General features: G+C 38.6%; 1 protein-coding gene across 5 annotated transcripts in view; it reads right to left on the minus strand.

Annotated features, from left to right (window-relative positions):
* BIRC6 (baculoviral IAP repeat containing 6) overlaps nt 1-14,983 on the minus strand; it is a 176,180-nt gene that overhangs the window by 159,981 nt on the left and 1,216 nt on the right. For all 5 annotated transcript variants that reach the window (XM_038133271.1, XM_038133269.1, XM_038133270.1 and 2 more), the window contains exon 2: nt 274-455. In XM_038133271.1, the coding sequence (XP_037989199.1) occupies nt 274-455 (182 nt within the window). The remainder of the gene's footprint in view (nt 1-273; nt 456-14,983) is intronic.

Genomic DNA, 14,983 nt, shown 5'->3' on the forward strand with positions numbered 1-14,983 from the left:
CAACCACTGACAAAGGTGGGGAAATGAGTCCTTATCTCTGGTCACTAAAAAGTTCTTTCTTCTGAAATAATGTGGTCTTGAGCCACGCTCTTATTTGTTTGAGATACAGGAAACTGTAAAAAGCTATGGCCCTATGACAGGTAAGAACTAAGAAACTTTTCCATTACATGCTGTTAACATCACCCTAGAAACTCAGAGTCAAATGTTTGGTTTCAGTATTTCTGACACAGTTCTTTACATAGCTGTTTTCGTTCCCCCGCACACATATCTTACCTCTGTAACTGGCAATTCAAGCTGAACCACGTCATCTTGTTTTGAAACAGGCGTTTGCAGAGCTGTGTCTAACAGTAAGATGCCATTGAGATCTTTCCTACATCCTACTGCATAATCGTCCACAAAGATCACTTTATCCACAGCAGAAATATACTGACATTTCACCCGTCCACCTGGTTTAGCTATAAAGGAAAGATAAAATGCAAGATCTAATTAGAAAAATGCTTTTATAGAAAAAATCTCTAATTTGTGTTTAGGAAAGTAATGTAAAACTTTGGCAAAATATTTACTTCTTGAGATGATCAAAACCTAGCATTTTAGCAACCACAATTTTCACCAAGCTTTTATATTTCCTATCTTAAAAAACAAACTACCAAAATCTATACATCCCATCAATAACTACAACCGTTTTATTCCTACAGTGGAAGCCATTGATTTAAGTTCTCCTCCTACCAGGAGGCCTCAACTAGTGTTTTCAATCTTAATGCAGATGCCTGGTGTACTTGATACTACCTGACAATCAATAATAAGAACAAAAATGGACAAACCAGCATGAATACTGAGACAAAATTGCTAAATTACCATGAAGGCTTACTAACAGCACTTCATCAAGCAAAACAACACTTAAACTTCTCAAAACTAAGTACAGCATGTACAAAACTAAGTACAGCACATACCAATGTGGTATGAGTTCCTTGAGACACTACAATAGCTCATTTCTGCTCAGTGCTGCACACGTGATGTTAGTAACAGCTTTGAGAAGTTTGGTGAAGGCAGAGGAAGACTGCCACCAGATAAATAAGGAAAGGCTATGGCAATGGGTATTATCCCCTAAAATGTTTCATGTTACTTGTCACTATTACGTGTCTACAGCTGGATAGACTGCAGAACTAAATGTAATCCATGTGAAATGCTACCTGCATAGAAGGCAAACTGCTTTCTATCATAGACAGAGTAAGCTGCCACTCCAGAAGCAGACTGTGTGTATGTTATAAATACATGGACACATTCTCCAACAGCAGCTGAAAATGCTGTATTGTCAACATAGATGTCTTCCTGCCACACAGGAACAGAAGTTTCAATAAATTTTGCATTAATCATGTCCTGTCCATGTTCTCCTCTTTCCTCAGACACTGGATACTGTTTTTATTATAAATAATTTAAAAAATCACCATTTTGGTAGCTAGCATACATTAAAACATCCAGGAAAGGACAGCTACATAATTCTGTCATCTTCACACTTTGATAAGAGTTAAAAGGAAATTAAAACTTCTGGAAATACAGGGCACATGAATCTGACCACATTACATTTGTGGTATCCTTTCTTTGAAAATGCAGGTAAATAGCAGTTGTCAGCTGCCCTTCTCACCAAGATTTCGGAAACAATGTCTCATACAAAACAAAGGACATATGCCTTTGCCTGCAGTAAGTATACTGCAATTGTAATCATTGATACAGCAGTCAGAAACACTTGAAGAGTCCGGAATCACTTGACAGTTGTGAAGTCTTTGGTCCTTGCTCAGCAAAAAAAGAGTTCTCTGAATGGTAAACCAACTAATTTCAAACTGTGGTTTTGCTAATACACTGAAAGTCCTCACACAAGACTTTCTACAACCAAAATAACAAAATACAAGTTTTAACATCTTTAAAAGTATAAGTTTCAACAACGTACTGGAAACTATTATGCAAATAAACTGAACAGTATCTGATGCCCTAAACTAGAAACCTCAGTAGATTCTGATGATGTTTGCAGACTATCCAGAGTGATCCAAAAGATGGATCACTACAGGACACTTTCTTTAATACATCACTTCTCTCCTCCTTCCCCCTCCCAGAGAAAATGGGAAAAGCAGCTAACCCTTTCTGGCAGTGACACCACCATGAACACTTTCTTTTGCACTTTCCTTATTTCCTGTCAAGCACAGGAGTATGCTCATGCCCTGTGCCTAGGAGTTCTGCAGTCTGTAGGAGCCCCAGTCATTGTGGCTTTCAAGGCTAGACCACTCTTATTTTATCAATTCTATAGTGATGTTAATGAAATCTCATATCTAAAGCAGCAAACAGCTAATACCCTCTGACTAAATGGTCCAAATCCTTAGAAGCCAATGAAGATAACTAATGAGGCAGATAACATAGTATTTCTGCTCCATTGCAAAACAAAATAAGTTATAACTACAGAACAAAAAATATATTGTCTGCCAGCTGTGATTTTTTTTTTGTTGTCTGCTGCCCAATATTCTGGTTGGTTGTACTGACAGAAAGATTGGCCAAATTATCTCTAGAAAGTTCCTTACAGTTTCTGATTTTATCTGAAGCACTAAAAACAAAACAGGCTCCCTTAGCCTAAGTCGACTGAACTTCAAGGAAATTATTCAATCAATATTTAATATTTTTCCAAAACCCAGAGAAACACATTTTGTAACTGACTAGTTTACACTAAATAGCCTCTCAATTGCTGAGAAGCTTTTCTGCAAATAGGAGTTTAATTTTAAAAGTTCACAAAACACATTTTAAGATAATTCTTATACTAGTCACATACTATAACACAGTCTAATTATGGCTGACCATATGATTATAATAATAGATTGAGAACCAGGAAACCAATGAATATAGAAATCTCCGTTACAGAAGCAGTAACCTAGAAGTTATGCCTAGAAAAGTTAAATCATCCTAAAGCATTGTCAGAAGTGTTCTTTTTAACTCAGGATCAATATTTTACAATGTGCTAAAGGACTCTGCCAATACCCATTGAAAAACATACTGGTGCCCCTCTAACATTATGCCCTGCCTGTCCAGCCTAAGTTTACTGGCAATAAATAGTGACCTGCATCTTCACAAACCACAGCTAAAAAGTTTCATGTAAAATCACTAAATTATATTAAGCTAGATCATCAAAACCCAACTGTTACTCTCATTTTAGCCAACATTGCTTTAGCAATGTAATTTATTTTGGGTGGTAGGAGAAAAAGCAGTCATTCTAAGTTTCTAATGATTTTGCTTTTCAGTCTTGGCACAAATGAATCATAGCTTCTCCCAATATCTCCAGCCTATCTGCCTAGGATTAAAAACAAAACAACTCACAAAGAAGTCACTAAACCTTTTGTCAGTTCTTACAAGGAAACCTGGCAGGCTGCTAGCATGCCAGAAGTGCAAATCCAACAGCATATTACACTGTGCTATGTCATCTATCACAGCATTAGAACTAGCAACCTAAAAACTTAAAATAAAACAAAACAAACATCAGATTGCAGAAATTAAGAACCTGAGAAAAGGAACATTTCACCTCCACCTTCTTTGTTTCAAACAACAGGGAACAGAGACCAGCAATTTCCTGTGATCGAAATCTGACCCGTGAGAGTATTACAGAAAACAAACTTGTCCGGAGAATTCATAACAGTCTAAGCAGCATCTGGCATGCCCCCTTGCCTATGGGCATTAAGATGAACCAAACCAATTAGAGAATTAGCCTTGCATTTCAAGAAGTATACAATGAACAAGCTTGTCTCCATTTCTCTGCTCAAGACAGATTCAGCCTCAAAGCTATAGAGCTTAAGAGAAGTGGCTGTCACCTGCATATGCTTGGCCACCATCAGGAAGAGATAAGAGATTAATGCTGCCAGTAACACCTTTATCTTTTGAGATATTGCAAAAAGCTAATTCACCTAGAAAACTGCTAGCCTGGAATAGTACTAAAACATATCAAAGTCAGTAATTCTCTTGACAAGAAGCTCCCAATACAGAGCAAAAAAGCTCAAAAATAATTTCTAAATTTAAGTAAATTAACACTTACCTGCAGCTATAAAGTGAGAGTGGTAAACACATGCATCATAGCACTGATTCCATAAGGTTAAGGCCCAAGCCCAATCAAGTATCTAAAGGTTCAAAGCTCATAATGAATGTCATGAATGTCACTAGGTCTTTAAATAAAGAATTAAAGTAACATTTTTGAAGAAAGAAATCCCATCAGCCCAGTAGAAGAGATACATTATGTGCAGCAATACCAGTTTCTGGCATTTAATTGCATCTGCCATTATTAATTGCCAATCTGGTAATTAACGGCATCTACCATTTAAATTAAAATATCCAAACAATATCTCAGTACTCATTTCAAAATACCTGCAAGCATGGAAAAAATAAATGAATTAAGTTTCAGGAGATCAAGAGCCCTATCTGATCCACTGATTTTGTACCATAAGATTTGAGCATCAAGCTGCTTAAAGAGAATCCAAAACTCAAGAAAAGGCCAGATTAGTGAACAGCAAAACTATTTTTTCCATCTGAGACAAAAACACTTCCTGCTAGAACCTCACTCAGCTACTTCTTACACATTTTTAACATGTACCTGGGATTAAAAAAACCTTACGTATCAGTTGTCCTCATTTGTTAAAAATTAAGTGCCTTTCTTACTGCTACCACTTCATGTAATCATAAAACCAACTGAAAGTTAGCAAGTACAACACCTAATTACACACTAGCTAAGCAACACATCTGCCAAGGCAAGCATACCAGAACACTTGCAATTTGAGGAAGTTCTGCAATACAAATAAAAATTTAAAAAAAAAGGAAAATCCTGTCCTAAAGTTCAACTTGCTTTCTTAACTGGCTATATTTGCAGGAATCTATTTTGAACTAATACTGTGGAAAATCACAACTACGGATGAGCTGGAAAGGGTTCACACAAAAGAGCATAAAGAGCAAACCACTCTAAGTCTGGTCTAAAAATAAAGTTGTCTCCAAATTATTTCACATCAGTGGCTCTCAAATGAAACAAAGACACGGTGGCTATGAACAATTGGGAACACCATAATGAGAAGATGTCTAATGCCTGGCCAAATCAGGCCATGACTGCTCATAATTACTGAATTTATCAGTTATAGACTCTCCCTCATTCCTCCTCTTCTCTTCCTCATGTACATCCCCTGTGGATACTTCAGCACTGTAGTTTTATCTTCCAGGTCCAGGCCCAGCCCCTCATTTGCACTAAACATCACCTCACCAAAGCAGTCTGCTGTCATCACAAAGGCACTCCATGAACCTCTCCTTTCCCCAAAACAGAAATATTCTCAAACTTTAGGAAAGGATAGAAAGGAAAGTATTAGAGGAACACAAGCTCAGGTTCCTATTTTAGACAAATTACATTAATGGCTTAAACCAGGTATATACAAACAAGATTTTCTTTTAGATTTCACTATATGCACATATCTTCATCTGCCACATCAGCTGGAAGAGCTGTCCAAAATGATTTAACAAAGAAAAAACACACTAGAGCTGAAGCAGGAAAGAAAATTTAAAATGTTCTCCAAACAGCAAGAATGCTGAAGGAGACAAATACCCAGATTCACATCACAAAGTGACTTCAAACTCACTTATTTGCAAAAACTGGATTTAGTTAATAAAAAACAAGACATGTGATCTAAAGTTTATCTTTTCCTTTAGCAACAAGCGCAACAGAGTTGCTTCAGTATCAGTTTCATTATATGATAGCTGGTTTTAATAATCCTTATTAATAGGAAGATGTGTTATCTGGGCCAAAGCACTGGAGACTGCCACATGAATATTAACTAGATGTGTCTGCTCAAGCAACTACTAAGAGAAGCTAACACTTAAAAGGTTTCAGAACATAAACAAAACCCCACTGAGATCAAGACAGCTCATATCTCACTCGCTTTGCAGGCATAGAGTCCTCTCCCACTGTACAGACTCAAAATGAGAGTGAATCAGCAGGAGGATGTTCCTGAGCTCCATGTGCCCATGCTCTTCGTGTGGTTTCAGATCTCCATGTATCTGACATCACTGGCATCACTTGTATGTACAGAACAAAACTACTCACACAGCTTTATGCCGTTATCCCAAGAAAAAATTAGGAAATATTTCACAAGGCATCCTAGAATCCTTCCTGTAAGCCCCAGTAAACTGTGAGAATGTAATTCTCTGCAAACACCTCACTGAGGGCACATTCTTCCTCAAAATTTTTCTTCAAGTGAAAAATGATGAAAAAATTTCCAGAAAGTTTTCTTTCAAAGGGTGCAGACAGACAGATTACACAGCTTCCACCCACAACCAGACACGGGCAAGAACACTTCACAGCTCAGTAACAGGAAGTTCCCGTTCTTCAAGTGCTAGTCCCATCGCAGCATTTCACAACAAAGAAACTTTGCCAGATGAAATTTTACTACCAATTCCTCTTTTGGTCCCTAAAGTGGCATCTGAGTTCACCCATTATGTATCCTGCAGTCTCTGCGACAGGAGAAAACATCTCCACATATGGCAGTTTGTGCACTCCCAAGACTGTTTGGCAGGAAATGGTTTATCTTCTCACCCTTCCAAGCTCCATATTGTAAGGAGATTCCAAGACACGCTGGGAGAAGCAGCAAGTTCTCAAAAGCAGATGGGTGGGTTATAAGGCAAGTGAAAACCTGGCTACACGGTCATGTGCAAAGTCAGTCGTTAAGGATACAGCACCTAGCCAGTTATGAGTGGCATTCAACAAAGCCTGATGTACAGTTCACTGCCTTCATCAATGGCTTGGAGGGCAGGACATGCTGCACCTTTATTTAGACTGTGGATGACACCAATGGGAGATGGCTGAGGGCAACTGATGCATTAAATGGCAGGGCTGCCTTTTACAAGGATGTCAGACAGAGGAATAGCTTGACACAAATCTCCTGATGTTCAGTGAAGACAAATGCAAGGTCTTTCACCCAGAATGGGATATAACTCCATACATCAAGAGAAGCTGGGGACCAATTGTCTGGGTAGCAACCTAACAGAAAGAACTTGGGGATCCTGATGGACAGGCTGAGCAAGAGGCAGCAGTACATCCTCTCAGCAACAAACTGCTACCATAGAGAGGTCCACAGGAAAAGATCAGTCTCCTCTAATCAGCAATAAGCCTACATCCAGAGTATCAGTTCCATCTTTGCTCCTCCATCTGAGATATCAGCACATATATGTGACAGTCCCATGAAGGGGGTACTAAGAAGTTGGAGGGCTGGAAAATACAACATATGGCGAAAGACTAAGATAACTTGTTTAGTCTGCAGAAAAAGAGGTTTAGCAGAAAATCTAACAGCAGTCTTCCATTACTGCAGCAGTAGCTCAAAAGCTATTTTAGACTGCTGAGTTACTACCTTTCTCTTTGGACATTACTTTAAAAAAACCTGTACTGACCAGAGAAGCAGGCATGGTAGATCAGAGTAAAATGCTCATAACCCCATATTTTGCCCAAGACAGTGGTCTAAACCAAGTGGTTAGTGAAGAATTTAAGAAAGGTAATCTACACAATGGTTCTTTTCTGTAACACTCTCAGCCTGAGCCAGTTTGTGCTTATGGACCTTCTGACCCAAAAAGGATTTTGATTATTACAATGACCTTAGACAGGTTTTTCCTCTACCACTTTGTCCAATACTGTTGTAATTCCACAAACATATAGCATCCACAATGCCCTGTAGCCAGGAGCTCCATATTTTACTATTTCTCATAGTTACTTCTTTTGATGCCCTCAGCTCCTGCACTTGAATAATCAACTCCCAATTTTCATTTTTCACATGCTCTCACTCTCTCAACTACCCATTCCAAATCATCCCCATCATCTTTTTCAGACTGAATACTGTTTCACATATATAAACCATTCCAAACCTTAATTTTCTAGTTCTGTCACACTCTTTTTGAGATGGAAATACAGCACATATACAGACATTGAAAAAAGACATATAATCAGATGAGTTCTTGACAACTTCTCTAGCATTTGCTTATACAGTAACAACTGAGCATTTAGCTGGTATTTCATATTCCCAGCACAAGACCTTGTTCTGGCATTATGGATTAGTTCAGACCCCAGCACACCAGGCTACAGCACCACTAAATTTTTATGAGTATTTCAAGTTTGTTAAATGCATTCTCATATTCTCCTAGTAACTACTACACAGGGAAGCTGAAATAGAAGAGACTAGATTCATGCACATTTAAGTTACATTTAAAAGTGAAACTATCCTTTAGGATGCCTTTACAAGCTCTTCAGAAAAGCCAGCAAAATTAAAAGGCCTTGTACATTTAAAACACTTATTTGCAACATAAGAATATTTGAACATGGTGATCACATAAATTAAACCTAAGTTCTCTCACTGAATAGGGGCATTCAGAAAAGTCACTAATTCTGGTCTTGCCAGGTGCCTTCTGTAGGTATTGGGAAGCCAGGTCCTCCACAGATTCAGAATAAGGACTTTTCCGTTCCTATTATGGCATGGGGAGGGAACCTGAGATTATTTGTTGAAAAAGGCTGGTCTTGCGACTTCTGACTCACGAAAGCTATAGAAAACAGATCAGGAAAAATCCACCACCAAAAAGTTTAACAAGCAGTGTTACATGTCATCATTTACATCACAACATAAATCTAGGATCCTGCAGAAGACAGGTCAGCTAAGCCTATCCCACTTTTTCTCCACATTAACCACACTGCCTTCTTTTTCTCCAATTAAACACTGTATTTCCAGTCTTCAGGGCCATCTTCCCAGCTTCCTACTTCCCTAATCCTTTCCTCATTGTCATTCAGGCACTCCATCATAGTTCTCAGTGCCACCCTTCAGACCCTCCCAGCTCTTCCTTTCAATTTAAAGTTTTTCACTCCATATTGAAAGGAAGAGCTGGGAGCGTGAAGGGTGGCACTGAGAATCTTTGTATCCTGTTGCCCAGTAAACAAGAGTTTACCAAACTCTTCTCCTACAGCTGTCAAATGCAACAAAGAGATCCTGAGAGCTTCATGCTCAGCCAAATCAGGGAAGTGCAGCGGATCAAACAGCTTTCCCTCCCCAGACTGTACAGGGGACTGAAGAACTGCTGACAGACTGTATGCCATACAAGCCTTCATTAACCAGCGCTTGTCATTGGATTTGTTTTCATTAACACTACCAATTTTCAAGACAATTTAAGCAAATTCCTCTTAAGCTACACATTGAAAAGTTACCAAAACTCACTGAATGGCCCTAGCAAATAGCTCAAGAAAATTTTAAACACAGTAGTGTTTATACTGATATGACAGATAAGTTATTATTTCCATAATTAACACTTCTAAACTTTTGTTATGCACAACGTTTATTGACTATCATCTTTATCTGTGGAGTGCTCTTTGCCCAACAGGCACAGGAATCTTCAAAATAAATGTTCTGCAGTGTTCCTGTCTACCTTTTCACTAGCAGCATACACTGGGTCCTTACACAAATCTTGATACTCTTCCTAAAGACAAAGCAGCAAAGGACTTGCAAGTGTTAGTATTCATCTGTATTTCACAAATGAAAGAACTCAGGCCAATAGCTGTTCTTTCTTCAAACTTCCACTCAGTGACAAGCACTCATCTGGTGACTGCGAGCAGTCAGTGCAATTAAGAAAGCATTAACTATTTAAAGGACAGCTTTCTAACAGCAGAAAGGAATACTGTGGCATCACTTAAGAACCATCAGGAAAGTGAACTAACCCATGTGTAAATCTTTTATTTACAAATTTTTAAAAATTTGTAAAAAGTTACCAATCCCACTGGAACAGACAACGTGCAAAAAGCCATCTCACAACATGACCTGGCACAGTCTGATACACTCAAAAGTTGTTCATGACTCCACATGATTGCAAGCCTCATCTCCATCTTCAAGGCAACCTAAGAAACATTTTTGAAATATGTCGTACTGTTCAAGGAAAATTAAAGACTGCTTGTAAAAGCAAGGATGGAAAACTTTGTTTCGAGATTTGAAAGTAACTGGGAAAAAAACCTGAAACCAAAAAATTAGACCTAATAATTATTAAAAAAGAATTAAGGTGAATCTTCATCTAGGACAGATTTTTCTTACACTCTATCTTACAAAATTTTAGATGGTCTGTTTCACTTAAGTTAAGGATACCAGTGCAACAGCAACCATAAAAACAGTTACAAACAATGTAACTAAAGACTCAGAAAGTGGTTCTACTGGGCCCGCTAACTCTGTGGTGGGCTGCCAAAAAAGACCAACTATAGTACAAGAGAGTGTGTTAGATCCAAACCACTGATCACCAGCAAGTTTAGAACAGTAAAAGATCAGACTTTTATAGATTACTGGACTGGGCAATGAGCCTTCTCCATGTTTTCATTACTTCAAGCCCAACAGAGATACACCTGCTTTTTTCCATAATGTTCCGGACTTGAACTATCAGTTATCTGTCAGGATATATTTCTGCCAAGTTTCTTCTACATCTTACACAACACAGTACACAACATAACTGGGAGCTGAGCTGAGAGGTTTATCATATAGGCATATTAAAAGCTGTCTTGACCAAAGTTGGACAATAATCAGCACTGAGGTGAAAGTCAGTTTTTTTCCCTGAAAAACCTTCATATCAATGAGAAATGCTTTAACTACCTGTGAGACAATTAGGGCAGGTAGTCAAAGTTCAAATCCCTGACACAAATCTTAGCACAGTGTTTCCTCCTCAGGTCACTAAGAAGCATTTCAGGATTGGTCTTCCTGCAGAAGACCTTTTTAAAGTCCATATGCAGAGATATAGGAATTTTCTGGTTATCTGACATTAAAGCATTTTGCAACCTTTAATAATACTGCACTGCTGTTGCAGTGACAGCCATGAATCCATCAGTCCAGATATGAATGATCTGTCAATAAAATTAAAAAATGTTGTGTGATCATGCCTGACAACATAACATAGGCCTGCATTGCTGCCTGTTACAACCTCCAAATCCCTGCATGAAACATGGACATGCAAACATCCCTTTAGAGCTATGTGATAAGAAAAGATTTTTAATTTTACTCTGTTCTAGCTTCTGCAGGAGATAATCCAGATGTGCATCAACAGAGCCTGGAAATATCAATTAACAGAATTTTGACAGCTTGGCAAGATGCTTGGTAAGTAAGAAGGGATATCTGACACACTGATTATGCTAGCAGACAAATGGAGCTCACAGCAGCCTAGAGCCTTTGCTAGTATAAAACACTGAACTCAAATCTAACAGTTCTCCTATCCTGTTTTCTCAAATGCTTCAGGCACCTCATGAATGATCTTAAGACCACATAAATAAATGAAATGATCTCTTTAAAAAGCATTTCACCCAGATTAGCAGTCACCCAAGTATGCTGAAATGCAAGGTGGGCTGTAGCACATCACTAGATTTGACAACATTTCCTATATGATGAGAAATTCTATGTTAAGACCAAGGGGCTTCATTATTATCATTGTATTTGTTTCCTAATGGAACAAAAGAATACAAGAAACAAAAAGATGGAAGAAACAAGCCCAAAATTTTGAGGAATTAAGAACTTGAGCAGTATTACCAGTGAGCTTCAAACAGCTGAAACTGTTAACGGTGTCTTCAAATAAATCAAGAGTAGAATTGGATGACAGAGTACCCCAACAGTTTCTCCCTACAGATTATTTTAAGTGTAAATTCCCTCTATGACTTCCAAGTAGCAAAAGAGAATCTTTTCCTCTTGTTTTGCCTTCTGCATCACATGGAAAAGAAAGAAGCAGATCCGGGTACCTCTTAAGAGATTTCCAAGGCACCATAATTCAGACAGCTGAAGAAAAACAAGACTTCCTAAAAGGAAACTCTGACAGGCAATGGAGTTGAACTTGCTGGAACAGGTGAGCCTCCTAGACTGGGATCTATTTACTTCTAAATTTTTCTGATGGAGGAACAGCCCTTAAGGGCCTCTGATGATAAGGCAGAAACTCTGTTTCCCCTTCAGGAGCTGGTATATATGTACCATGAACAGATCCTTCCCTTTGCAGACTCAGAAGTCTATATTTTGATTCCTAAAGTAATTTAGAAGGCCTTAGCTACAAAACACTGTGCATTTTAGCAAACAAGGCTCTGAAGTTACTACTACATCAAATTAATCTAGAAATACCTACTGGAACATTCACTGTCCATCTCATGGTACATTTTAGTTTCTTATTTTAATCCTGCCCAAGCTTCTCTGGGAGTTATAGGACTCTTCCAGTACAGGCAGTTTTCTTTGCTTATTTGTAAATAGAAGGGACTAATAAATTGAACACCTCTATGAATACTAAGAGAGTCACTCAAGACTAATCGGGAAGTTTGTTTAGATTCTTCAGGGGGTTTTTGTCTCGCTGTTTTGGTTTGCTTCTTTTGAGGCTGAGGAAAAGGCTCATCTTTAGTGCTGTATTTGAAGATTCCCCATTTATGCTTTTTTGGCCTACCAGTGTTCAACTTGAAACTGAAACCACAGAAATATTTAAATGTCTAAGAGTGAAAATAAAGTACTTGATAGACTTGCATGACAGATTCAAAACCAGTCCTGACTAACCATGACAAGCAAATAAACAGAAACGCAGAACATCCAGAAATCACAAGAATTTTCCTTCCACTTCCAGTCTGGTTCTCTGAAATGCACAGTGTGCATGCAACCATCTTGACAGAATAAAAAGGACAACGTTGTCACCAGGTAAGAGCTTAACTTTAGTGATACCTGATTTTCCCCCTACTTTTATGTACTACCACGTTCTGGGCTATTGCAAATGATCACCTGCTCCTCTTGAACAGGCCTACAGGGCACATACTGGAAATAGATTAAAGATGATTACACATTTTCAAGAGACAGAGCTGCTGAAGATTCAGCATGGTCTAACAATCCACACTGAATTCCTACAGACTGGGCTCAGAAGAACAGTCCCTGGATCACCACATACATTAGATCAATGAAGTTCACATGAGTAACCAAAGCACACAGACCACATTCTAATGTCTGGAGCCCATCTAGAACTGAACAGTCTTCTGGCTGTGAATCTTTTGCCTTACTCTTTTACACACCAAAGAGCAATCTGCATTTCTATTCTAATGAAGGCAGCCTCCACTGCTCTACCACATTCAGCATTCCACAGGTTCAATCTTTTCACAGAGAATGAGCTCAAAGCTTAATATATATTTCCGCAGTGAACTGTGACTGCAAATACAAAACACACTGAGGCTTGGTGGTGTTTCTTTTCCTCCCCTATCCTGCCTTGATAGGAGAATCTTTTCCTTGCTCTGCTTTCTAGAAAGAGGCCTACTACATTTTGTTTTTGTTTAGGTAACAAGCAACAGCATTTCTGTCCAACATAAATCTTTTGGCAAGGCAGAAGACCTGCAGCCTCAATTACCAAGGAGGACAAGCAGTCTCCCAGGAGAAGCAGTTTTAATTCCTAGAGACTCTATTTTTAGTTATAGTACCAGAAGTCCCTGAAGCAACAATATCCTTTGACCTGTCATTTATGGCAGGGGAGGGAGCACAGACAGAGTTGGTCTGCAGGCTGAGTGTCCAGCTACTACTATCCTACATTAAAAGAGCTCACACTGTACAGTGCAGGCGGACATCAGAGAGTGGCTAAATTCCCTTCTCCGTCTCCTCCCAAAGACGGAAGGAAGAGAGAGAGAAAAAGAGTGAACGGGATTGCTAATAGCCGCAACAGACACCAACTGCTGAGATGCACCAGATTTTCTGACAGGCATGCCAGTCTGAATCCATAAGAAAATTAATCTAAAGTTTCTTCAAACTACAGGTTATAATTTTTTTCACCGTAATAAAATAATCAGCTCTACTGCATAGATAAAATTTGGGTAGATTGCAAGCAATTCTGTTGTTTTATGTGAGGAGGAGTAGAACCCATCTTTTACAGCCGTGCTGTCACAGAGAAGACTGACACTAAAGGAAGTATACATGATTGAATGTACGCAACAGAAGCAAAGCAAGATGTTATTTTCAAATAGTTACTATTTCAGGGAGAATTTCCATTAGCATTTTTGAATACTGAGTCAAATCCTTTGCAAGGATTCTATCACAGCAAATTGTAGAATCACTTTGATTTACAGATCACTTCCTTTCCTGTATCTGAGAATTAAACATCTCCTACACAGACAGCCAATTACAAATTAAGTTCTCTATTTATGCCCTCTTCATCCACAACTTAAAAGCAATTTAAAAATTCCTGTAATAGTTTGAAGAAAAGAAGCAAAGTTATTAATAAAAAAAGCACTTTAGGAGACAGCATGGTAGAAGAGAATTATAGAAACAGAGTGATCTGAATCTGAACAATGCAGGAAACACCACACAAGAGCCTCATTCTCCGTGCAAGCAACTGACAACAAAAGGAGCTGGCACCTTCTTAATAATTCCACAAAACTTTTTTTTTTCAATTGCCCCAAATGCTTAACCTTTACATACAATGTACCAACTTTGAGCTATGAAAGAAAATCAGTAATTTTTGTCCTGTTCTCTTCAGTTTGACATTTGCAATACAGTTACTGGTTTTCAAGGTGAAAGTGTACATATTGCCTAGGCTATGGCATTCCCATGCAGTTCTTGGCATTACTGTACCACGTTCAGGCAGCAAACAACCTTTCACCACCACCACTCAGCAAAGCAACATCTTATTAGCAACACACAACTGTAAGGAGAACCTGAACATGGAGGCACACAACTGGTAAGAAGCCTATCTTTCTATTCCAAGGGCTGGACTCACAAGGAGACAAATAACCCTATCCACCACTCACCGCCAATATTCTGACAAGTGCCAAAGTTTAAAAGCCATTAATGAACAAGAACAAAAGCTGTTAATGGCATTGGGATATTTTTCTACAGAGCTAGTTTATTAACAGTGCAAAAACACTAATGGCCAACAAATAAAGTTGCTTCATAGTTATGGAGATGCTACAGCCTAAGCCTCTACAAAGCCAGTA

Source organism: Motacilla alba, chromosome 3, assembly GCF_015832195.1.
Source record: "Motacilla alba alba isolate MOTALB_02 chromosome 3, Motacilla_alba_V1.0_pri, whole genome shotgun sequence".
NCBI classification, from domain to species: Eukaryota; Metazoa; Chordata; class Aves; order Passeriformes; family Motacillidae; genus Motacilla; species Motacilla alba.